The sequence below is a fragment of the Procambarus clarkii genome, chromosome 47 (genome assembly GCF_040958095.1).
Source record: "Procambarus clarkii isolate CNS0578487 chromosome 47, FALCON_Pclarkii_2.0, whole genome shotgun sequence".
Classification (NCBI taxonomy): Eukaryota; Metazoa; Arthropoda; class Malacostraca; order Decapoda; family Cambaridae; genus Procambarus; species Procambarus clarkii.
This window is the reverse complement of record NC_091196.1, coordinates 21,136,168-21,161,539: the sequence shown is the minus strand read 5'-3', so window position 1 is coordinate 21,161,539 and position 25,372 is coordinate 21,136,168. Positions and strand designations below refer to the sequence as shown.

The 25,372-nt window shown below is 39.1% G+C and overlaps 1 protein-coding gene across 1 annotated transcript; it reads left to right on the top strand.

The window, feature by feature from the left end:
* Window positions 1–448: 448 nt before the first annotated feature.
* On the top strand, window positions 449–20,935 carry LOC123762932 (RAS oncogene family member Rab10). Its single transcript, XM_045749736.2, is given in 7 exon segments — window positions 449–598; window positions 601–663; window positions 5,106–5,166; window positions 6,623–6,761; window positions 12,397–12,486; window positions 15,314–15,436; window positions 16,893–20,935. Coding segments are annotated over 7 exon segments (609 nt in total). The 5' UTR covers window positions 449–537; the 3' UTR covers window positions 16,965–20,935.
* Window positions 20,936–25,372: the final 4,437 nt, after the last annotated feature.

The window sequence follows — 25,372 nt, the reverse complement described above, 5'->3', positions numbered from 1 at the left end:
AAATACATACTCTCAAGAATATTTCCGAAATAATATATTGCTTGGTCATATATCTAATAACATATATTATATTTGAACAAAATAACTGTTCAACTTATTGATGGAACGTGGCAAATGAATTGACAACACACACCCACATATATAAAATATTCGCATAAAAATATATATATACATCATCTGATATCCACTGACCCATGCTTAATAATATTTCAACCCCATAAATATACATATCCGAATTTACAGAGCAATATAGATGACAGTAATACACAATACAGCTTACCAGAAACGATTGTTGTAAGACTATATATATATATTTAATGGCTAAATCAATTTTTTTTTAGCTCCCACCTATAGATAATTGTTGTTATTCAAATCCTCGGTAACATTTGTTTAATAAATGTAGTGTTATGAGTAGAGTAAGACAGAAGAGGGTGCGTGTGTGTGTGTTCTCCCGGAGACCGTCGGGGTGGGCGGCCAGGACACTGCTGGTCGGGGAGGCAAGTCGACGCTCTGTACATCCTAAAGTTTATTGTGAAAATGGCCAAGAAGACTTATGACTTGTTATTCAAGCTCCTCCTTATAGGCGACTCGGGCGTTGGAAGACATGTATACTCTTCAGATTTTCAGATGACGCCTTCAATACCACGTTTATATCCACAATAGGTGAGTGGCGGAGGCCAAGGCTTGACACCCGTCGCCGCCGCCAGCCAGCCTGGCCAAATATCTTTTTTGGGTTGTATCTGCGTGTGGTTGAATATTTGGAGGTGGGTTGTGGGGCGGTATGTGACGGGTGGGAGCTCTCGACGGGCGTGGGATAACCAGGAGAGCTTTGGTTAGGCCGCGGTGGGGAAGGGGGGGTGGAGGTGGAGGTTGGGTTCCTGGGAGCCCATTTGGGTTGAGGTTGGGTGGTGGGGGTTCGGCCTGGGGGGGGGTGAGGTTGTGCAGGAAATATGTTCTACACAAAACTGTACCTCTGGTGGATTTTATAATCATCCTAACCTCATAATAATATAACCTAACCAAGGATATATAATTTTTTTTTTTTTTGGTTAAACTGGAAAGCAAGTATTCTCGAAGCGCAACAATAATTTGACTATGCTCCGTTTAGGAGGATAAGGGGGGGGGCTCTCGTGCGGTATATTTTTAGTTTTTGTGTTGTAATTCTTGATTGAGTATTGTGGTCTTTTTTGTTGCATAATTGACGAGTTTAAAACGCATTATGCAAGACACAAGGCCGAGTTCCCTTGTGCTGACTATCAAGTTATGTCGAGGGGAAGTTGCTTTCAATATTTATTATGGGACATTATATGCTAAATGGTAATTGAGGTTAAAATAAGCCGAGGGAACCCTAATTTGTTCGTCATATACTGCTAATGCCATCATGCGTGTTTATTTCTCTAGGAAATTAACTTGCTGTTGAATAGGTAGAGTAGATAGTTGGCTTTAACATTGCTAATTTAACCTGTTTATCTACATGAATAGACCAATTCTTGCATGGTCATTGTATGATCTCCGAATTGTCCCCGTAATCCTTCCAGGTTCTGTATTTGCTTAGAGCTTTCTCGTAAGTACCTTACCAAATTATCTTGCTAACCAAGTTTGTGAATTGTGTACATTGTACAGGCTCGTGTGCTATTTGGATAGAGGGCCCTACAGGGTGCTGTGCTACTTGGTTAGGGGCCCACAGGGTGCTGTGCTACATGGTTAGGGGCCCACAGGGTGCTGTGCTATTTGGATAGAGGGCCCCACAGGGTGCTGTGCTACTTGGTTAGGGGCCCACAGGGTGCTGTGCTACATGGTTAGGGGCCCACAGGGTGCTGTGCTATTTGGATAGAGGGCCCCACAGGGTGCTGTGCTACTTGGTTAGGGGCCTACAGAGTGCTGTGCTACTTGGGGCTTTGAGGATATTGTCCCTACAGCTGCTCCCCCACTCGGAGCCCCTCTCATATGGAGAACATCTTTCAAACCCAAGTGTTGGATAAGGACTACAGCTCTACCCAGGAGCATTTGTGACAGACTTTTGGGTTTGAGAGGTGCACAAGGTGTCTGTGGGTGCCTTTCAGACCTTCTTGGGCCTTGTTCTCTCTCTGGAGGGTCTTTTTGTTTCTAGGGATAATTTTTCATATATGTATCAGTACGATTGTTCTGCTTTTCCTGGAGATCGTTGCCGGTTCCATTTGGTGCCTCAAAATTGGTTTATTACTGTAGGTTTCAGTCTCCCCACATTTCATCTTCAGTGGCCCGCACAGTTAGATTTTGGTACTTCTACAAAATTCAGACCGTTTTTCATTGATAGATCCGACTCTATTTTTCTAGTACCGGGCCATCTCGGCTTATTGGCTGTGATGTGAGGTTCCGGATTCATCATGGCTGGCTGGCGTACCATGCCCGAAACGCTTTGCGTAATAGAGGCTTTAGGCATTGTATGTACTAGCTCTACCTATAAGTCAACTAATCCTTGTAAAAAATTTATTGTATGTATGTACCTTACCTAAATAAAATTGTATTGTATTGTATTGTATCTGTTTCACCACTCCTGGGACTAGCATGTTTGGACCTCACCTGCTGCTTATCGTCGCCACTCTGGTTTCCTCTTCCATTTTTATGGGGTTTCTATGGTGCCATCCTCTCCCATTATTTGGATGTGTTCATAGATACTTTTGACACTGGGCTGGGGGCTTTGTTACCAGCACTCACCAGGCCACCCAGCATCAGTGGTCGGGCCCGTGCCTTGGGGTGCACAATACAGTACACGAGTTTATGGCTATCATACTCTAAGGAGGATTTGGCTCCCTCCAGGCTCTGCTCTGGCTCCACTGTGACTGCTTCCCAGTGGTTCATAGCCTGAACTGAGGGGATGGGGGGGGTCACTTCAATCCTTAACTTTACGGAACTGGAAGCTTCAAGTATTTTGGCTTATAGTTGCTTGGGGTTTGGTCCTCTGTGCAGCTCATGTGCAGGGTGTTTCCAGTGTTCTCGCAGACAGGTTATCTTGATTCCCTCCAATTTCTATGGGGTGGACCATCGATGAGGAATCCTTCCATTTGATCCGAGAGAAGTTCAGTCGCCCCAAGTTGGACCACTTCATGTCAGTGTGGAACTGGTGCCTTCCATCTGATCATGAGGCTCTTGCAGTGGATGCCCTCTGACTGGACCGGTAGAGGTGCCCTTACTTTTTTCTCCAACTCAATTATTCCTCGGTTCTGTCCATTCTGGAGTTGTATTCGAGGAGGGGTGATACTTCTGGCTCCTTGGTTTCGGTGTATCTAGCCCAGCGTCCAAACCCGGGCATTTTTCCGCAGCTTTGCCTCTCGGCAGGCTGGTCGACAGTGTACTTTGGTGGTTCGAGCTTCCCTTCTGCTCTACATGTCTGAAGTTTTTGGCAAGGTGTTTACTGCCATTTGTATGGTGAGCAGGTGGCTAGTTTCTTGGTGTCCCACCTGCATTTTTCCCTGTAGCAGCAGCAGCAGCAGTATATATATGAGACTACCTGGAGCTCATTTCACAATCTCTCTCATCATCTTTCTTCAATTTGTCAAGAATGCCCTGTCCATTTTGTCCTATATTTCTAGATCGGCATCTTGTGCCTAATACCGTTACCTTTTATTACTCAGCATTAGTTGAGCCACTGTTACTGGCATTCAGCATTGACTTCTTCTGCAAATTGTCTTGTGGGTTTTCACCAGCTAACTTATGCTCCTCCTGAGCCGTCCTGGTTTCTTGATCGGGTGTTGGCCTTGCTTCCCTCGCTGCATTTTACGTTTCACCTTCAGCTCGTAATATCTTTCTCAAAATTGCGTTTTTGTTTGCTCGAAAACACTTAGAGCCTGACCCAGGCCGGGCTCAGGGAGTAGAACTCCCGAAACCCTCTCCAGGCATGGTAGAATAACATAACTGATTCCAACACCTAGCTGAAACCTTTTTGTATACATAAAGTGCACTTTTTAATCACATATATAATAAAAATTTTGGAAAGTGTTAAATTAATAGATTCCCAAGTGTTATTACAGTTGGCAGCATGATACTGTTATTGTGTGCTGGCTAAACATTAATTTGGGAGTTAGATAGTAGTATTTTGCTTTACTGTTGTGTTGGTGCTTTGTATTTTATTAACTTTAGACCTACCTAACCTTGATATATTTGTTTTAGGTTAGAGTTTTCTTGTTGATTAGTGCCAAACATTGACAACTCTTATTTAATTCCTCCCCACAAATTACCAGTCTCATGTAAATTGTAAGATATTTCCAAACTTGAATTTTACCGTATTTATTGAACAGGTTAGTTTTAAGGGCTGTCACTTGCATTGTAAATGTAAATTTGGTAGGTTGGATTAGGATTGTGCACAGATTGAGATATCATTTTATATACTGTACTGCATATAACATTTTAATAGTGACCCTTCATGCAAACAAAATGTATTGACTACTTTATTCTTATAGAGTATTTGTGTGTTGTGTACATAGGTGATCTAATGGTAGATGTTTATTTATTGGGAACATAAAGCCTGTTCGTCTAATCGAGGTACTGCTAGGCTGTATACAACTTACAACAGTCCGACTAACTCTGATACCTACAGTATTTAATGGTAGATGAAGAGACATCAGGTGTGAGGAAACCTGCCCAAACAACTTGCCCTGCCTGAGAATTTAATGCTGGGTCCAGTTGGTTGATACAACAGAGCTATGTCACCTCTTGGTTTGAATAGGAAGAATCTGAAAATGAATTGATAAGAGAATTTAATAAGTAATAATTAGAAATTTTTATAAATAACAGAATATTCTATGCTAGTAGCTCCACTTGTAGAAAATAATTTTATAATACAGTTAATGTAGGTACTGAGTTGACTTGATAGCCAAATAATTACATAGTTATTATGAATCTAATTTTTTGAATGTTATATGTAGGCATACTTCTGTAACAAACTCTGAATTAAGTGCCTGATGCATGTACTGTACAGTGCAAACTTTTTAATTTGTTTCATAAATATTTGAGTTACAAGTTGGACTGTATCTAATTATGTTAATCAGTTTTAGTATATAATTCTTGTTTTATTAATCTATGCTGTTACATGTGGATATTCAATATTACGGTTTCTCACATTTCAGGTATTGACTTCAAAATCAAAACCATTGAGTTGAGAGGAAAGAAGATAAAGTTGCAGATATGGTAAGTCTATGCCTAATACTACACAAGTTTTTGCATATACATTTGAGTATTCAGTCATTATGAGCAGTCTCATAATGTATTGAAGTGTGAATATATATTGGCTGACATAGTTTTCTAAATCTGGGTCTGATCTTCAGTACTGCTAAAACAATGGAAATTTTTTGACTGTTGGTATGGTCTGCTATGAAAGACCATCGCACTTATACCAAATCTTGTTGCACGTTGAAAAAGGTGACTACCACCAGACATGGTCAGGTAAAACCAAGAAGGGAAAAAGAAGCTATCTGAACATAGGGAGGAAGAAGAGGCTCAATAGATTGAGAAAAGCTAATAAATCTGGGAAGAGGCAAGTAAGAGGGAACTGGTGGCAGTAAGGAGTTAGACGAGAGACTGCTTGTAGATAGCGTAGCCGGTCGGCCGAGCAGACAGCATGCTGGACTTGTGATCCTGTGGTCCCGGGTTCGATCCCAGGCGCCGGCGAGAAACAATGGGCAGAGTTTCTTTCACCCTATGCCCCTGTTACCCTAGCAGTAAAATAGGTACCTGGGTGTTAGTCAGCTGTCACGGGGCTGCTTCCTGGGGGTGGAGGCCTGGTTGAGGACCGGGCTGCGGGGACACTAAAAGCCCCGAAATCATCTCGAGATAACCTCATCTCAAGAAGATGGTTTATCCAGCAGCAGATTGTGACAACTTTGTACTATATACAGTACTATTTTTACTACAATGTAAAGCTACATTCCTGCTACAGATTTTAACGAGGATTACTAAGATGAAGTAACTCACCAAAGTTATTTTTTTATTTCAAAATTTTAGCCTTTATTTTACCTTGCACAGTATATCCAAAATAATTGTTTATCATTCTATTGTAGAGTATATTTATATACAAAGGTGTGTTCTATCATTCTGGATAAAAGAATGAAATAAATACAGTATTGAAAAACTAAAAACTCGTGGGACCCAAATCATTAATAAACCACAACAGATCCAGTCCTAGTTAATCCATTCAAGAAAGTTGACACTATGATGAAGTCAATATTATGTTTAATTAAAAGAAAGGTTAAGTTGTTTGCTGGACTTCACATCAGTTTAAAAATCTTGTGTAATGTACTCGCAATAAATATTTAGTCTTGGCCAACCATCTTGAGGTTATCTTGATGATTTCGGGGCTTTAGTGTCCCCGCGGCCCGGTCCTCGACCAGGCCTCCACCCCCAGGAAGCAGCCCATGACAGCTGACTAACACCCAGGTATCTATTTTACTGCTAGGTAACAGGGGCATAGGGTGAAAGAAACTCTGCCCATTGTTTCTCGCCGGCGCCCGGGATCGAACCCGGGACCACAGGATCACAAGCCCAGCGTGCTGTCCGTTCGGTCGACCGGCTCTCACCATTGTATATCATGTTTTTTATTTGCAAGTATTATTTAAGGAAATGTATTACCATCTGTTTACTTTTCCAGGGACACTGCAGGCCAAGAGAGGTTCCACACAATTACCACTTCATACTACAGAGGGGCCATGGGTATAATGTTGGTTTACGACATTACAAATGCAAAGTCATTTGATAATATTGCAAAATGGTTAAGAAATATAGATGAGGTAAGTGTATCCATTTTAGCATTACTGATTTGTTTGAATCATTGATATCCTGTTAACTTTTCATCATAAACAGGTGTGCTCTTGTAGAATCTCTGAAAAATGTATGAACCAAGTGCTTATGTGGGAACCGACCTGTGAGATTTATATTTATTTAATTTATATGAATTTATATTTACGTTAATTTATATACTTCGATAGCAATTTGTATAATGATAAGTGGACTGTATTTCTGCAATAATCTCATAATCTCACAAATCGATCCTCTACACATTAGGGGGGGGGGTTATTAAATTAATATATATATGCAGCCAATCAAACTACAGAAATAACTACATACATTAAAGAGGTTCCTTATCTTATAGTACAGCAGGTTAGTCCACCAGGTATAACTAGGGTGTAGACACCAAATTATCCTCTTTGAGGTAGCTTCCATATCACCCAGTAACTGGTGCACAAATCTTGCATCCTCGTCTTGACCTGTCAAAAGTGTGCTAGCTGTGAAGCCAGATACCTATATATGACAAGTATATCAGAGAAAACAGTACATGGAACATGAAGACCTGGCTTAATTACCTTTAGTTTGAGGCTTCCATGTGATCTAACCGGGTCACCCTATATAATGACATTAATGGCCACTAATGATAAATAATGGGTTTCGGAAAGAACACTTAACTTGATTTGTTGACAGCGTGTTGACAGATGGTACACCTTTGGTATCCATAACACTACGTCCAAGTAAAATTAACAGGAGCCGAATTTGCTCCCGTGTGAGCCTCTGGTCTCGTATAACAACAATGGCTGCCCTCCTTCCTCACTCTCGCCTGGCCTACTTTGTCCAGATTTCAGAAGTGATAGAAGGGTCACATTTACTCTACTTTAATATTGATAATTAAGTTAATTTATATAAGATGTTTTTATGATGGTAAAGTCCAAAGACTAATGTATTTAAGAATAATTCCCACCATAATAGGTGGTGAATTATAATAGTATGTGGTGATGATATCCCGTTTTCTTTAGATGGTAATTCCACTACAAGTTACGTTTCTATGGGTAACTTGTTGGTAATACAGCTATTATCTGTATGATATTAAATGGTGTCGGATTTTCCGACAGCTTAAAAATATCAAGAAAAGCAATATTCTTCTGCACCTTTTTTTAATATAATACGATGAGTATTTATATCATATCCGAACCTAGAAACAGAAGTGAAGGATAGGAACTGCCTCACTGTTTTCACCCATTAATAAAGTAAAATGAAAGATTTAATGACACTAAAAGGGAAGTAAGAAAAAAAATACGCAGACGATAAGTCACAATAGCGTGGCTGAAGATATGACGACCGAACCACACATCAGAAGATGGAAAAAACGAGGACGTTTCAGGCTGTCCCGGTAAGTCTGTCATTTAGTGTACGTCCAGAAACTGGCCATATACTAAATGACAGATTTAAGGAACACAAAAGTAGTGCTAAGTGTCTTCTAGAAATACTCTTTCCTGCCTTTACTCTTTACAGATGCCGTCTTGTCAAATCTGCTCTGATGCACAACATACTCAACATGAACCTTAGTCCTGGCTTTGTTGTAGTTGTCTTCCCATTTACAGTACATACTCAAATGGTCCAAGCTTCTTAATAAATGTGACCTAACTTGAGTCTAACCCCTTCTTACCTTCCTCTTATTCCCATTCTTCATTGATCCCATTATTACTCATTCCATTTGTACCCTTTCATCCTATTATTACTTTTCACCTTATTCTTACCTTCTTCTCTAACCTGTTCCTCACCTTATGCCTTGCCTCCTAGAAATTACCTTCTTCATTTACCTGCTGCTCACCTCACTCTTTCCCTATTTATTGGCCCATGCATTCCCCCCCCCCCCCTCTCTCAACATTACAGCCCCGCTCCTGTGCCAGGTAAGTCCCACTACGGGCTCACCATAGCCCATGCTACTTGGAATTTTTTGTTCCCAGTAACTGAATCTAGAACTACTACTACTTTCCCTCTCCCATGATGGGCTGTTCATGCCCGTGCCACCTCTTAGGTGGCTTAATCTTCATCAATCACCCCTCTTCCTTACTCCCGACTTGATAATGGTTGAGGACAGACCTAAACGTCGTCAATTCTTTGTCTTCTGATGTGTGGTTTGTATGGTTATGGTTAAGAAAATGTAAGAAAACTTGTTGCAACAATGAGAGCCCCCTCTTAACTGTTTACGTGATTTTGATCCAATGAGTGAAGAGGAATGGCCACAACAGAGCATTTATATCCATATTTTGATGTTAAACTGGGATGAATAAGTACTGGGAAAATGTATGGAAGGTGTGGGATGACAGAGAAAGCTGAATATTTGCACCAAGTTCTTTTATTTAAATTCTGTATTTATTTTGTAAAATGTAAATATTCATTCAAAAGTATTGAGAATTTAATTTATTATTATTGAATTGCAACAAAAATGTTTTGTAAATTTTACTACTGCAGTGTAAACATTGAGTTAACCTACATTAAAAAGGCATTTTTTTATCAACCTCTATAATGGAGAGGATACCAAGTTGTTTGCTCGACGTAGAGGTGGGCGGTTGTTGCGCCGTGTGCTAAAATATTTACGTACAGTACTCGTTAATACAAAAATCAGTCCCAAGATGTTGACACTTTCAGAAATTACTTGGCTTAAAGGGTTACTGGCTGCGCTGTGTTGTTACAGCGGCCCAAAGTGCAGACTACCATCCAGAGTGCATTTTTGACCAGGTTACAAGCAATTTTAGGGTGATCTTATGTTAATTTTTTTAAACAGTTTGTATTGCATGTACAGTATTTAACTTTTTACTTGGTCGATTGCAGTTTTGGATTAGATGGAAACTTGACCAAGCTGAATGCCTCGGCATTCTATTACTCGATATTTTTATTCGGCCACATACTCAGTTTAATGGTGATAAAAACGCCAAGAATATGTATGAGAATAAAGAAAATGGCATGTCTTTTAGTGCAAGTGTGATAACTCCCATTTATTCCCTATCATATGCATCTATAGATGTCTTATCTGAGCTAAAAATCCAGTAATCAGTGACCTTACTGAATTATTGATTACCCAGCAATCTTTTCTACCTCTATACTACTTTAAGATATTAAACCTGTACTCTTTAGCTTAAACTTAATTTGAACCCATTGTTGTGTGTCCTTTTGTGCTGATTTATTTAGAACTCTATTAATATTCCCCTTGTCATGCCCTTTCATCCATTTGTGTACTTCAGTCTTGTCTTCCTTACTCTGCCATTCTAGAAAATGCAAACTGTACTTTCTTATGCTGTCCCCATAAGGAAGGTTCCTAGTGCTTGGGATGACCTGTCATCATTCTCTGCAAACATTTAAGAACATTTTTTTAATCATTTAATGTAGGGCCTAAAATTGAGCTGCATGATTTAAAGTTGGCTTAAGAAGTGCAAGATTAGAGCCGAGGTATAACATAAGTGGTCTTATTACTAACACTTCTAGAAATGAATCGTGGTATCATATTTATTTCACTTTGAGTGTCATTGGCAAATTTTTATTAAGTCCTGCCTATTTCCCTACTAATTTTCCTGTGTGCCCTTTACATGGTGATCAACCTTGATCACGACCGGGGAAGCCGGTCGGCCGAGCGGACAGCACACTGGACTTGTGATCCTGTGTTCCCGGGTTCGATCCTGGGTGCCGGCGAGAAACAATGGGCAGCGTTTCTTTCACCCTATGCCCCTGTTACCTATCAGTAAAATAGGTACCTGGGTGTTAGTCAGCTGTCACGGGCTGCTTCCTAGGGGTGGAGGCCTGGTCGAGGACCGGGCCGCGGGGACACTAAAAAGCCCGAAATCATCTCGAGATAACCTCAAGAATTTCAACATAACCATTTCTTATGAAATAACCATGCTCCTTTACCTTTCTAATTCATCCGTTTAGGTATTAAAAGCTTCGCTAAAGTAGAGATAGCCATAATTTATTTTCACTGTTTACTTATTTATATAATCTCAAAAAGTAAATTTGTAAAATATGAATGGCCTTGTAAAGGTGTACTATGTAGCAAGCATCATATAGTTAGATGAATATAGTTTTTTTTGCTTACCATAACACATGTACATAATTGTCCTTGCTTTAATACATACATAGTTGTTCCCTGTTTACCTCAACACTAGCACATAGTTGGCCCCTGCCACCTTAACACATGCACATGGTTCTATCCAATGTTTACCCTAACGTAAGCACATAGTTGTATCCGATGCTTACCCTAACATAAGCACATAGTTGTATCTGATGCTTACCCTAATGCAAGCACATAATTTGTACTGCATTGAATTTATTTTCACTGTTTACTTATTTACCCTAACATGCCATTTTCTGTGTTTTATACACATTTCATATCGAATATAATACTTGCCTTTTAAGCTTGTTTTACAGTTTAAAAAATAAAAAAATGTAAGATTTATTTTTATTAATTTTTTAACTAAAAATGAATCTAGTGTAACTTGATTTTGCCTAATGTGATATGACATACAAAAGAATTTTTATTAAATGATCATTTCCATATAACAGAAAGGCTTCAAGTACAAAAGCCTGTAAATCAGAAGATTAATGAATGTGTACAGAGAAAGCTTGGTTGTTGGAATGAATGAGGATAGACTGCTGACTTGGGTTTTTGAGGGAATTTTAGAATAGGAGAGGAAGGTCAAGAAGATGGACTAGACATTGTGAATGTCTGGAAGAAATTGGGATTGAGTGTGCCCAGTGCACATAATGAATTATAGTACGGTATAAGGCTTGGTAAAAGCAATTTGTAATGTTTTGTTTGCACCTGTATATAACAGTTTGCAAGAAACAGTGTACTTAGTCGTGTGAAGCAGTGTGGTCTTGTGGATGATCTGCTGGACTGTTAAACGTAACATGAAGATGGTGAATGGACGGTGTGGTTACTGGTATCATTAGCCTTTTCTGCTTTGTTCTCCATATTTCTAAGCTGATGCCTCCTTGCCCCTTGAGTGATAAACAAGGTGGTGATAATGTCAACAGAAAGCAATGTTTTTATTTTGAAAAAAAAGAAAAAAGTAATTTTTATGTTGTGGTTCTAACCCAGCACAAGGTTCTAACTCTTGGGTTATAATGTAACCCCAAGTAATAATATAAATTCCACATTTTCATTATTATCTCTTCTGTTCATAAATATATATTGTAATTAACCTCATTCATCCTTGAATAAATCCGGTAGCAATTCATTACAAGTACTGCATGTTCGTTAATGTGAATGTTTTCGAAGAAAGTGATAAAACTACATTAGTAAATCTTATGTTAAAGATCAACCATGGCTTATAAAGTTGTGGTAAGCTTTGGTTGACTTGATCACCAGGCCTGGATGTAAATGAATCTGGTAGACTTTGGATATCATTAGTGTCGCACACTGTCAACTTACAGATTTAAGGTCACTAGTAAACCATCACCATGCAGAATTGTTCTGCAAATATTTTTTTGTCATAATACTGTACTGTATAATTATCTTCAATTGGATTGTTAAATCTCCCCTCTATGATCTATGCATTTAATTTCAGTAATCTTAATGTTTTGGAGGCAGGCAGTGATAGTGTTAGCTTGCATAATCTTAAAATTCTCTTTTTCCAGCATGCAAATGAAGATGTAGAAAAGATGATTCTGGGAAACAAGTGTGACATGGAGGACAAGCGTGTTATCCCTAAAGAAAAAGGAGAAGCGGTTAGTATTCCACCAACTTGTTAAATACCAGCATTTAATAACAGCTATGATTGTTACTTGTTTGAAGTGATGTAACGGTTAGCTCAAACATGTCTTAAATGTGTTTAATTGACAGTCCTTGCTTTTACCATCTTGCATGTTTATACAGCATTAATTATAATGGCTGTATCTTTTCCTGTCGAGCCATGGTATTCGTCATTACTTTGTGCAAAAAAGAAAAACAAAATGTTTAGTGGGGCTCAGCCCCATAGAATGAAAAATGCAAATTCCAAATACTGTACCATTCTTATGGTGGTCTGTGGGACAAACTAAAACTACTTTTCTTAGGATAAAAACCCACACTTATGTATTTGAGAGATTTATGTAAAGATTTACACCAAGTTTTTCACACTCCTGAGTGCTTTGTCACGATCTGAGCATGTGGTTAGTACGAGACTTCCATCTTAACGGCTAATGCAGCTGCTAACCAGGATCCAATCATCTTATTCTTCTTGACCATGTCACCTTTATTCCCTGATGAACCCGGGGTGATGTTATCCATGGAATTATGATCAGGTGTCCTTTCTGTAATCCTGATATTCTGAGAACTGTTGATATTAGTAGGTGTTCATTTGGATGCTGTCCCTCATAACCCTCCATACCCAAAGAAAAGTGGCTAATGGGACCACAGGGAGTTCCCGCTTTACGAACATTCATACATGCAAAAATTCAGCTATATGAACGAACAGTCTCGCATGTTCCCATGTACCCTCTTCATGCATAAAATCATTGTACTGTACTAACTCGCTGCAGCCTCCCTTTGAATTTCGTGACCGCATAGTGGAGTACAGTATTGTACAAAATTGTCTGCATGGCCCATTGGGAGGCAGGACACATGAGTGTATTTACTCTTTTTGCCTGTAGGTGGGTGGGTGTGGGTGTGTACTCGCCTAGTTGTGCTTGTGGGGGGGGTTGAGCTCTGGCTCTTTGGTCCTGCTCAATTGTCAAACAACTGGTGTACAGATTCCTGAGCTGTATGGGTGTGTGTGAGGGGAAGGGGTGAGGGGATGGTGCATGGGGGAGTAGGTTTGTGGGAGAGAGAGAGAGGGTGGCTGGGTGTGCAAGATACACTTCCGATACACTGGGTATCAGGAGTGTATATAGAAGGGATGTTCGGGGAAGATGAGAGTTGTTGAGAGTGGTGGCCTCACAAGTCCTCAATTGACCCCCCCCCCCCCCATGCGTATGATTTGTATATTCCAGATTGTGTTTACTCTGGGGGGGGGGGGGCGGGTAGGGCTCTGGGCTGCTGATAGAAAGGTGGGTGGGGAGGTGTTTACTTGTGAGGCCAATTACTAAATGGTGGACCACCAATACAGTGCACATGTATTTTCACTTATTTATTCATGTAATTATACCACTTCACTCTTTAAAAACAGTTAACTTTGACAAGCAGGATAACTCCATAATTCAAGGTAAATAATGTTGTGTTTTTTTATATTATGTCCCAAAAATGTTTGTTTTGCGAGGTGTTCTCGGTCCACCAAAAATCATCTCCCATTTATAGCGTTGCAATTATGGAAAATCTTGACCAGCATTCCGAACAACTGCTTTACAAAACAGTCTCGGAACATAATTCATTCGTAATTGGGGAACTGCCTGTACTTACATTCATGAATGTATGTAATGAATATCTGACTACTTACATTTTATGAATGTAAGTAGTCCCATTAGCCACTTTACTTTGGGTATGGAGTGAGTTACGAGGGATAGCATCCATCCAGATGAACACCTCTATTAATAACATCTACAGTTCTGAGAATATAAGGATTACAGAAAGGACTCCCAATCATAATTCCATAGATGAGATTATTGCAGGTGCATTTGCAGTTGAGAATACGTAACATAGGAAGTTAAGAAGCATAAGAGGACTGGATCCAGGGTAGCAGCTGCATTAGTTATTTAGATGCAAGTTTCATCTTGACCAAATATTCTGACCTTGACAAAACACTCGGGAGAGTGTGAAAGACTTGGTGTAAATCATTACACAGATTTCACAAATACATAAGTAAATTTCAACCCCAAGACTGACCCTCCCGATTCTCCTCTCCCCCCCCCAACACCCTCTACCCCAAAACCACCCACCCCAACACCACCCACCCCAACACCTCCCATACCTTGTGCCCCGAGTCACTGCTGTACAGGATTAATAGTGTGGTCCAATGCCTGTCTGCGGTATCTGGCAAAATCTCAGGTTATCCAAATTGCTATTTGGATATGGTGAAGTTTTGCCAGAAAAATATCTGGCCTTGATTTTCTCCAGATAACCCAAATGTTCGGATCAGCTGGGTTCGGGAAAGTGAGCTTATACAGTATTTTCATTACAGTATTATGATGGATAACGTGTGTATTCGGTGTCCAAATTCTTCTTTGCTTCAGATATGGTACACAAATATTTTGCAGTCGTGCATTGTTGCATTGGTTGATATACAGTCTTCAGTTTCATTATTTGTTTTACAGATAAGGGTGTTGGGGTAACCAGTACCTAAACTTTGTTGAAGATTTTGTATAACTTACGTTTACAATATGGCTTTCCAATGTTTACAGTGTGGCTTTGCATCCCATTGATGACGAAGTTTTAGAAAAAAAAAATTTAATAGGGGATTATTTTTCAGGTCATTACCTTTCTGATGAGTTTACATTTTCATCCATCATGTTGCAATTAGTGATTATTGTTATTGTGCTGTTTTCTATGCATGCTTTTTTTCCAAAAAAGTATATCAGATACTTTAAAACTATTTTCTCAAAATTTGATGCATTTTTTTTTTAATGTAAATAACTGTTCCAGATTGCACGAGAACATGGTATTCGATTCCTTGAAACGTCAGCAAAAGCAAACATCAACATTGAACAGGCCTTTTTGGAACTAGCTGAAGCCATCCTCAACAAGACACCAGGACGGGACCCACAGGTAATGTTTTGTACACTGTACATTTGTAGGCTTGGAGAAATCTATAAATGCAAAAGGTCTTAAAATCAGACCAGGCCAAATTGTTCCTTGTTTCTCTGGTACAGTATTTATAGTTTTGCGTACTGTAAGAAACCTTTAGTGATAATGCTAATTCAATTCTGTACATGGACTACTACTAGCAGAAACGGGTCTGTTAAGCTTATCAAGATTTCTAACCTAGCACGAGGTTGTCTGGGGGAAGGCATGTTGCCCACCCAGTTACTGGCTAGAGACTGATGCTTAACTTGACCAGTACAGTATGTACATCATCCACTAGTCGAGATAATTTTGGCCTTGTGATTCAGTCAGTAGTGCGAGTGCCCGGGAAGTTCAGGGGTGCTGGTTTGATCCAATTGCACACGACCTCAATATATTCTGATAGATATCTCGTGTTCTTGGGATTTCACCATGCAGCCTAACAACATGGATTTGTGCTGTGATGTACAGAAGATGGTAGGGGTAATTGTGGAGAATAGTGGGGAATAATTTATTGGGTGTCGACAAGTAATTGTTCCAATCTGCTTTAGTTTGCCCATGAAAATTACCTTAGGACAAGTGTATTGGCATGCTGTTTCTTGCATTACTTGATTGAATTAGATTTTTTTTTAAATACAGTGTATGTTCGTAAAATCTGGATTATATCATTCCAGCACTAGTCCAGATTCATGTTAAATCCAGATTTGTTACATTGCCTTTTTAACCAGTCAATTGGATGTCACATCCAGGGATGTATATTAAAGTACTGCATAAGATGTAAAGCTCCCATGGGTACACAGCTCGCATCCACTTCTTCAGGCCTTGATTAAATCAATACCATCTTGGAAAAAATGGTGGCACCCTTCATGGGAGCCACCTCAGTTCTATGAGAGCAATAGTGCATGCAGCGCCAGCACAAAGCACTGCCATGCAGCTCATGCCCACAGCATCGCTTGATGATATAAATAGGTAACTGCTATTATTTTTGATAGTGCAGTAACATAGAATCCATGCAATGTCTGTTTTTGTACACTACTTTTCTAGTGGCTTATTTCTCTTGGTTACTGTAGTGATCCTAGATCTAGATTTCTTTCCTTCTACTGAGAGGATCAGATTCTGGTACTGGTAGAGCCTGGTGTGTACTGAAGGTTTGACAGTACCTTCAGTACGGCATTCAGTATAGCAAGACAGCATTCTTCTCTAAATATTAATGTATTCCTGCTTGAGCATTATTATTAAATATATCTGCAGTTTTACAGCCACAAATACGTAGCTTCATAATGAAGTGCATAATTCTTGGAAGGTAGTATGATGCAGGGATGGAGTGCATGAAATGCTCTACATTGTATGTAGACATTACAAAATTACATTACATTACAAAAATTAAAGCATTTAATCATAATAGTGGTAATAATAATAATAATTACTAATAATATTACAGGAAAATCCAGACAGTGTTGTTCGCCCTGAGAGGAGGAATGATCGAGGTGCAGCTCGACAGTGCTGTGCGTAGGCTACTAGTGTTTCAAGCGGCAGTGACGGGGTCAAATACACCCAACGGGACACCTCCACAGGACTCAAGATAAGGCTCCTCTGTAGGTTTCCTCTTCTTCGGGTATTTCTGAGACTCCTCTGGACTGGGCATTGTTAGGCCCCACAGGAACTAACATCATTACATATACACCTACTGTGGACTCTGCTCTCAGGGGAGGTCAAGAAATTGAAGCACAGACTTTTATGCTTAATCTGTACCATCTTTTTACACTGCACTCAGGGGATGGATTCAAAAGATAAGTTAGGAACTAATAGTTGCAGGTTGTTGCTCATATTGCAGTCTGAGTGTTGTAGTCGGATGTTGTTTTTGTCCTGGGATGTGAATGGTGTTATGAGAATTGAGTAATGATTTTTGAGCCTTGGACACGATCTTAATTTGGTTGCCTTTTTAGAGTCTAGAAATGGCACTACATTGAGAAGTGGTCGAAGGTTATTAGTGCTTGTGTAATTTGAGAGGTGGCACTTGCAATGAGTGGCCTCTCCCTGGTAACTATCATGACTCTTGGTGCAATGGAATTTACTTCAGAACTATTTTTGTGCACTCTGCCTTATAATTTTTAATGTAAGGCTTAACGTATATTAAGTGAAAGAAAGCCTTTCGTTAGTGTTCATCACGAATGCAAGAGAAGGTGGCTTGGAAATGAAATATTTATATGTAGAAGCATAATTTGAATACTAGTGGTTTTGCTATGAACTGTTCTAATCATATACTGTAACTTGCCATGTGATAACCAAAATCAGTTTATATTAATAATTTTAATTAGTGAATGGGATGGATAGATTAATGTTTTAAAAATTAATACAGTATTTGCTTTTCAGTAGATAAGCAAGGAATATTATAACTTATATTTATTGTACAGGTCAGAGTTTCCAGTGCTTTCAAGTTTCTTTTTCTCTTTGTTTTTTATAAAAAGTAGTTCTCTTCCATTTAGTAATAGATTGGTGGAGCAGTTTTATATATATATATATATATATATAAAAAAGTATATACTTTTTTTTTTTTCTTGGTCATGTTAATCATTTATCAGGCACTCGTAGTGTTCAGTCCACAGTCTGCCACCTTGGCTTTGTTTGTTGGGTGATGACGTCCCCAAATTTGTTGAATCTTGACCTCGTGTTTGTTGTATGTATGGACCAAAACATTTTCATTCGAATAATAATGTAATTTTAGAATTTGGTGTGTAAAAGTTAAATTGAACTTTGATTATATAAGGAGTACTTTGCACATACAGTATAATGTTCTCGGCTTTTTTATTTTCTTCTCAGTTCTGCCAAGTGGTGGTGTTTACTTTGAAATATTTTTTCTGATATTAAACATAATAAATACATTTTTTATTTTTTTTCCAATTTGTTGTCGTTTCTAAGAACGTAATGTGTATTGTCCCAGTTTCAGAACAAAACCGTAAGTTAAATTCCAAGCAGTTAAAGTTAAATTTACAGGTGAACTGTGAAATTACTTTACCGTGCATTATTTGAACTGGCCTTTGTATTACATTCTGCCAAACGCTGTGCTTTGGGAGCTTAACACAGGTGTCATGGCACCAAGACAGTATATCATACTCTATAAACTATCAAGTTAATTTGATCTGGCTCAGCAATGCCATAGTAACCAAACACAAGAATGTTTAATGATAAATTAATTTTCAATGCGTGAATAGGGATTTTCGTCTTCAAAAGATTTTTGGATGCATTTGTTGTGTATGCAAATTTTTCTGCACAAAACTCTAGGAAGGTTTTCTTTCATGGCTTGCTCTTGCACTTGAAAAACTAAGTGATCCTTATTCCTGTCTAAAGAAGGTAAGAGCATTTATCACTTGGTTGACCAGAGGAAGACAATATTTAATATTGCTGTCTTAGGTTAGCTTGTCGTCGTTCATACAACTCTGGCACTTTTGAATGATTTATTTTTATTTTAGTGGCTTAAATGTTTCCAGGTTACTGTAATTGTAAATGTGTTGTCTTGAAGGCATCAGTTCAAAATTTATTCAGATTTTTTTTAACATAATGAAAGTGTTTGGTTAAATTTTGATTGCAGAGCTTGTGTAATGATAATTTTATAATGTGACTTGATGGGTTAGGCAAAATATTCTTATAATTTCTGGGTTTCGACCATTTAAATCTTGGAGCAGTAATTATAGCAAGGCCAAGACAAATGAGTAAACTGTTTATGAATTTGGAGAAAGTTGACCAGTTTGATTGGTTGAATTTTGTCCGTATTTACCCTTTTTTCTCCCCTATGTAATATTCACAACTGTGTGTCTTATGACGTGATATGTATAAAGAATGTCTAAAGTTATTATTGACAGATGGAGCAAGATGGTGTCTTCCTTGTGTTCTGACAGCCCTGAGAAATATGCTTGTCATTAGATTTGCTATTGGCCTTTGACCCCAATTGTCCTCTTAATTAATGAAATATGCAAGTAAGCAAACGTTATCCAAATTAGTGGTCGTCGAAGCTCGATATTTTGCGTCAAGTCAAAAGTAAGGCACACCGAGTTGTTTGTTTACCATTTTCTTGCTCAGTTTCCTTGCTGAGGTGTTTTGATAAGTCACACAAGGTCGGCAGTTAGGGCTCCCATGTCATCGTTGAGTTAATAGCAGTGCTGTGTTAGTGCACATGACAGGTTAGATGTTGGTAATTAATAGGTATTCCAAGCTATTCAACCTTTTGTTTGTCTTGTGTGCACAGTTACATTAATTTTGCGAGTCATTGTAAAGAAAGTGTTCATTTACTGTTGCAAATAGTTTTGTACTAGGACAACTTACTTAGTGTTTTTATGTTTTTATACTTGTAAATGAAACCAATAGGATTCCTCAAATTTGTAGTATGTGGCATATTTAGTTTTTAAAATGTACATTTAAAGGGAAAATCTGAAAATAGAGACAATGGCACTGGACTATTATCATTGGTCATGTCCATGGCCTACAAACAGTTCTGAGGTCAAGATGTATGTTATAGGTACCTAAAACTATGGTTGGAACTTGTATACAGAAATATGAAATGTTTTCAACCCATTGACACGTTGAGGGAACTCATTGCATTTAATAAATTAAAAACTCCATCAAGTAAGCCAATGCTTATTCACGTGTTCTTCGAGAATGTGACGGCACACACAGGTGAACGGGGTTGATATTTGCATGTATATACATATTTATTATTAGACAGTGAACCACTTGCATTGTAATGAAAAGTTCACCTGCTGAATTATTAGGGACGTGTTTGTCCTATTGAACCCTCTCTTTGGGGTTACAGTTTGCCAGTCTCCATTTATTCGTGCACTCTAGGTGTCCGTACCTGAGAATTTATTGCATCAAATAGCCAGAATTTATTAATTGGATCCATAGCATTTGCAAGGACTTGGTGCAACACTTCTCAGCCCAACCTCCCCTGCACAGAACTTGATGAAGGATACTCAAGTGTGGAGTGTAATAATCATTAGCCAAATGCAGGTAGTCCAAATATGCTGTGCCAGGTAACTGTATTATTGAGGCTTGTGCTCCTTTGTTTACCAAGATAAAGCCTTTCCAATATGTTATCAATGGCTGGGATGGATTGGGCATGTTGCATTGATATTTAAAAGATATTTAATTAACCAAAGAGGTATAACAGTGGACCTGGAAAAAGCACTATATGCTGTATGTAATTTATTATTTAAAAGCAAACATTTTATGTAAGGTAAAATTGGCCTGCAATGACATGGCCAAGATAATTTGATAGCTCCATGGTTTTCCTCCACGTTTAACGTACAATGTAGAGTAACGGAAGAAATCCTGAAACACGGAACATTTGTAAATAGAAAGTCCACTGATAAGAGGTGAAATGGTATATTGTGTCATGAACAGTTTATTGGTTCTTTATGGATAGGATGGGCTTGCTTTTGTCCAATGACTTGCTTGAACATCATTAATAAAGTGTTATTTGTGACGGTAGGATTGTTTTTGTCAACCTTGCGGTGATAATTTGCGAGTGGTGGTTTGATTGTGCTGTGTCTTTTAATTAAGGATAATTACGTTACAGTACAACTTTGCTATTTCTAAAAAAAGTTTTTAATATAATACCCTCAGTAACCCAGTATTGTATAAAGTTGTTTTATGGCTTGCAGTTATCATGGATGGTGCCATGAGGTGGTGAGAGGGAGAGGGTGGCTTCACTGCTGCTATGATCCCAAGGGCTGTTAAGAATGGCCTTAAGGGGCAGGGGCCCCAATTTTCTCATGCCTCCTCAAATGCACTCAAATTGTTTGTGCATAACCTACATGGTCAATGCTCCCATTTTTCATAATTGATCAATATAACATAAACAGGAAAACAAAACAAAGATGAACATTTCATTCAAATTAACTTAACAAATGTAAAGTTTCACCACTTATTCATTATGAGCTCGGAATGGTGCATAACATTTATTTTCATTAATATAAAATACTGTTTGAGAGACTAGTCTATTGTAAAAAAAAAAAAAAAGTGGCCTTCAAAATGCGCAAAATTTAGACAAAAATTTACAAAGTTAATTTGAAGTTACGGGTTTATAACTTCAAAAAGTTAATGATTACCCATTCCAGTCTTTTAGAACCCTTCATGCTTTAATAATTGTTGTCAATTCTAAATACTGTATGAAGAGGGCAACACTGTTTGTACCACATCTTGTAAGGACCTTTCTCTCTGCATCTCTTAACATAGTTTTAGAATTTGATTACAAGGTCATCGGTGACATACATGAACATGGTCTTTAATACTCTTTTTACGTGAACCAAGTGTTGCTCCACTCTTCATCCCACACTAGCTCCTGCTCACCAACTTCATCAGCAATGGCAAGTTAGGAATAATATTATATTACTTTGAAGTTAAGGGCTCTGGAGCATTCAAGTTTCTAAGCAAGTGAGGTGGGATGAGCAAGACTAATGTCAGACAACAAGAGCTTAGCACCATCTTTATGCACAAGTTTCCTTCCATGGAGCGGCAAGGATGGACTGAGATGAGACTGAGACACGTCTTCTAGTAAGTCCAAGCAAGTTTTTTGTTACAAGAAAAAATAAAATGGTTACAACCAAGACAGAAAATACATTGGGTATATAAAGTCTCAACATCCAGCTGGACCTTAGTCATGCTGTGACACCTGCAAAGGTCAAATTGAGAGTGTGGTAATGATTATGTTAAACCACAAAGGGCAAACTTTGACCATGCATTATTACCTAAATTTACCCGAAAGCCACTGACACTAGTGGCCTCGGCGAGGACAGGAAGCTGGCGGCTTGTCGAAGGTCCTCCCACTTGCCTTTGTCTTGATTTGAAAAGTTTACAGCACTACTAATTGGGGCAATTAATAGTCTTCCAAGTTTGGTACCTTCATTCAAATATTTTTTTTTACATATCTCTGGAATCCTGACTGCTTTGCAAATATCGTAATCATTAGTTTTATTCAAGAATCGCAGAGCCACTGTTCAGTCTTTCATTTTGCTAAATGGTGAAGATTTTATCTCTGCTCTGAATGCTAATACTGTCCTTAATCCTTGAGTTGAAGATTCACAAGATTGTAAATTAAAATCTGATTTGGCATCTGTGTTTCACGTTATTACTGAATCGGTCCCTTGAAAAATGAGCTCTGCATTTATCAAATTTTAGTACTGGTTCTTTTCCCCCTCCTGAATTCCTTACTTAAGCTAACGCATCTAGCCTTAATGCTGGGTTGTGTGAAGGTAAGAGCCAAGTAAAGTAGGACCTTTGTGAATGGAGTTCAACCTCACATTGGTACTATAACCTTTGGATACTTAACAAATAAAGCTCTTCTAACTTTACTTCTTATTATTGTGCAATTATTTTATATTAAGATTTTTTTAATTTATTTTTTTAACGCTGGATCACTTCTTCTACTGACAGCCATGAGGGCTGTGCCGTGTTATTTAAATTCCTGTAAGACCTTCATTTGACCATATGAATTATCTCGAGAGAGAGTGTTTATATTTTGCCTATTTATATAACTTCGATGGTAAACATCGTGAAACAAAGGAACTAAATTATTTGCAGTTTTCCGTTGAAAACGGGCAATGTTTTAATTCGTAAATGAGAAATTGGTATAATATTTCTTTTATAAATCTTTGTCAAATTAATTGTTGTAGGTTGGAAGGCGAGCCGAATTCAGGCCTGCAGCAACACGTCATAGATATTAAGACGACATAACTCTTCCAGGTGTAGATGATCGGTATTTCTCAAAGTGGTCCACTTGGACCCCCAAGGAAGAAATTTCAAGTCTAGAGGAAGGACATTTGGCCAAGAAAAGATATGGAGAATTCGGGAGGATTATATTTATGATGCAAATTATTCATTTTTTTTCCGCAATTTTTGGTGGGAAAGATTTGGAAGTGTCTGGGCCGCTAAAGGTAGGATTGGGATCAGAGACTTTCAGAACCACCGACTGACAGAAGACAGTCTTCGAAGATAGTCGTCAGTTCGAGACGTCAGTCTCGAACTGACGTCTTCCCAAGTGTTGTCTAAACGTGATTATGGCTGTCCCTTGTGTTCGTCAGCTTGAACCCTTACTTGTCTTGACGATTTGCTTTATACTGACTGGCTGTTAAGCTCGAGTGTATTTCGCTCTTTTCCGATCTAGTTTATATATGATCAGACTATTGTTCATCGTTACAAGACCTCATTAATTAGTTGTTTTTTATACACGTGGGTACAGGACCAGACGACTGACTCCTGAAAGCAGGCTGAGAGCTCATGTTAATGAGTTATGGGGTCGTGTCTGAGCCACAGTATCATGTATGCCGTCGCAGAGAGACCGCATACGGACCCGCTCCTGTGCCGTGCTACTTGTAACTTTTTGTTCCCAGTGACTGAATCTAAAAAAAACAACAACATGATGTTAATTAAGAATTAACTACTAATTTTTCCTAAACAAGAAAAAAGTTAACAATAAGGTACCCAACTACTACTCGGTGAACAGACGCGAACAATTAAGTATGGCGCCTAATCAATCCTCCCTTGCCAGGAGTCGAACCCGAATCAAATAGCTCGCGAGACGAAGGGAGATTGTGTTACCACGACGCCACCCAGGACTGTATTGACTCCGATACTTCGTGTGGACTCTCCACAATCCCTGTTCATGTTTGTAATACATTTTAATCAATGGACTTGTTTCAGATCCTACATGCGTTGTATTCCCCCTCACCCCCTACCTTACCATGAACACGGCACTCTAACAGAATTAAGACTCGGGAAAGACCTGCGTAAATACTGGTTTGGAAAGAGGGCTGTTAATTTATGGAAAAGAATTACTAGGTGGCATAATAACCGTGGGATCACGTGTGTTTCGAGCATAGGTGAGACATTTACGAATGAGATTGAGTTGATAAATAGGAGCTTTAGCTTACAGGGCAATACAAATTCTGCAGTTTCCATTATTATGCTCTATGTCAGTGAATACTATATCCATAATGTGTTTCCAAATGCGTTTTATTTCCCGAACAGGATGAGACACGTTTTCTTAACGCCTTATGAATCTGTTAACCTATGCTGTATGCACCTGGGAGTTAGGCAGCTGTTGTGTGTTGCATCAAGGAAGACAGTCGTCGGCCTAGGCTCTTGGGCAACCTCAATAAGCCTAACAGGCTTCCTGTCAACGGGGGACCACACAAGGGGGAGGGAAGTATCAGGGTAAAACGCCAAGCCATTGCGACTAAGAAATGGGAAGGGGTCAGGATAAGGATTTGGGATGGGACGGGGGGAAGGAATGGTGCCCAACCACTTGGACGGTCGGGGATTGAACGCCGACCTGCGTGATGCGAGACCGTCGCTCTACCATCCAGCCCAAGTGGTTGGGCCACGTCACATAAGAGTATATAATAGTACAATATGTTAATTGATAATTGTGGAATATCAATTTTGTAACTAAAAAAAAAAATTGTGTTGAGAACTACATTGTAATTTCTAAATTTATGTCTTGCGAGACAGTGTAATAATTGGTATGGATGAACGGCCCGAACTTAATGGTTCATTTCCCGCCCCAAAATGTAATTAGAGTGATGAAGGACGTTCATCAAGTACACGCATTAATGAAGATTAAGGAATTTCCCGGGAAGGTTTGGACAACCACCTGTGGGCAAGTGTGTGCTGAAGGTTGGCAAGCGAGGGAGGCTTAGTGTCCCCTCTGATGTGTCCCCTTGTCCTTGGTTTGGCCTGGCCTGACCTGCCCTTGTTCGCCTATCACTCCCCTCAGAAGGTTTCCCGCCAAAATGGCCGCCATTACGCGCCCCTTCCCGCCAAAATTGGCTGTGATGGCAATGTGTTAGCGGCCATAGAGTTGCAACCCGCGAGAGCCAAGCATTGAACGATGATCCCCATGGCCCGAGGCATTAGGGTGAAAATCGC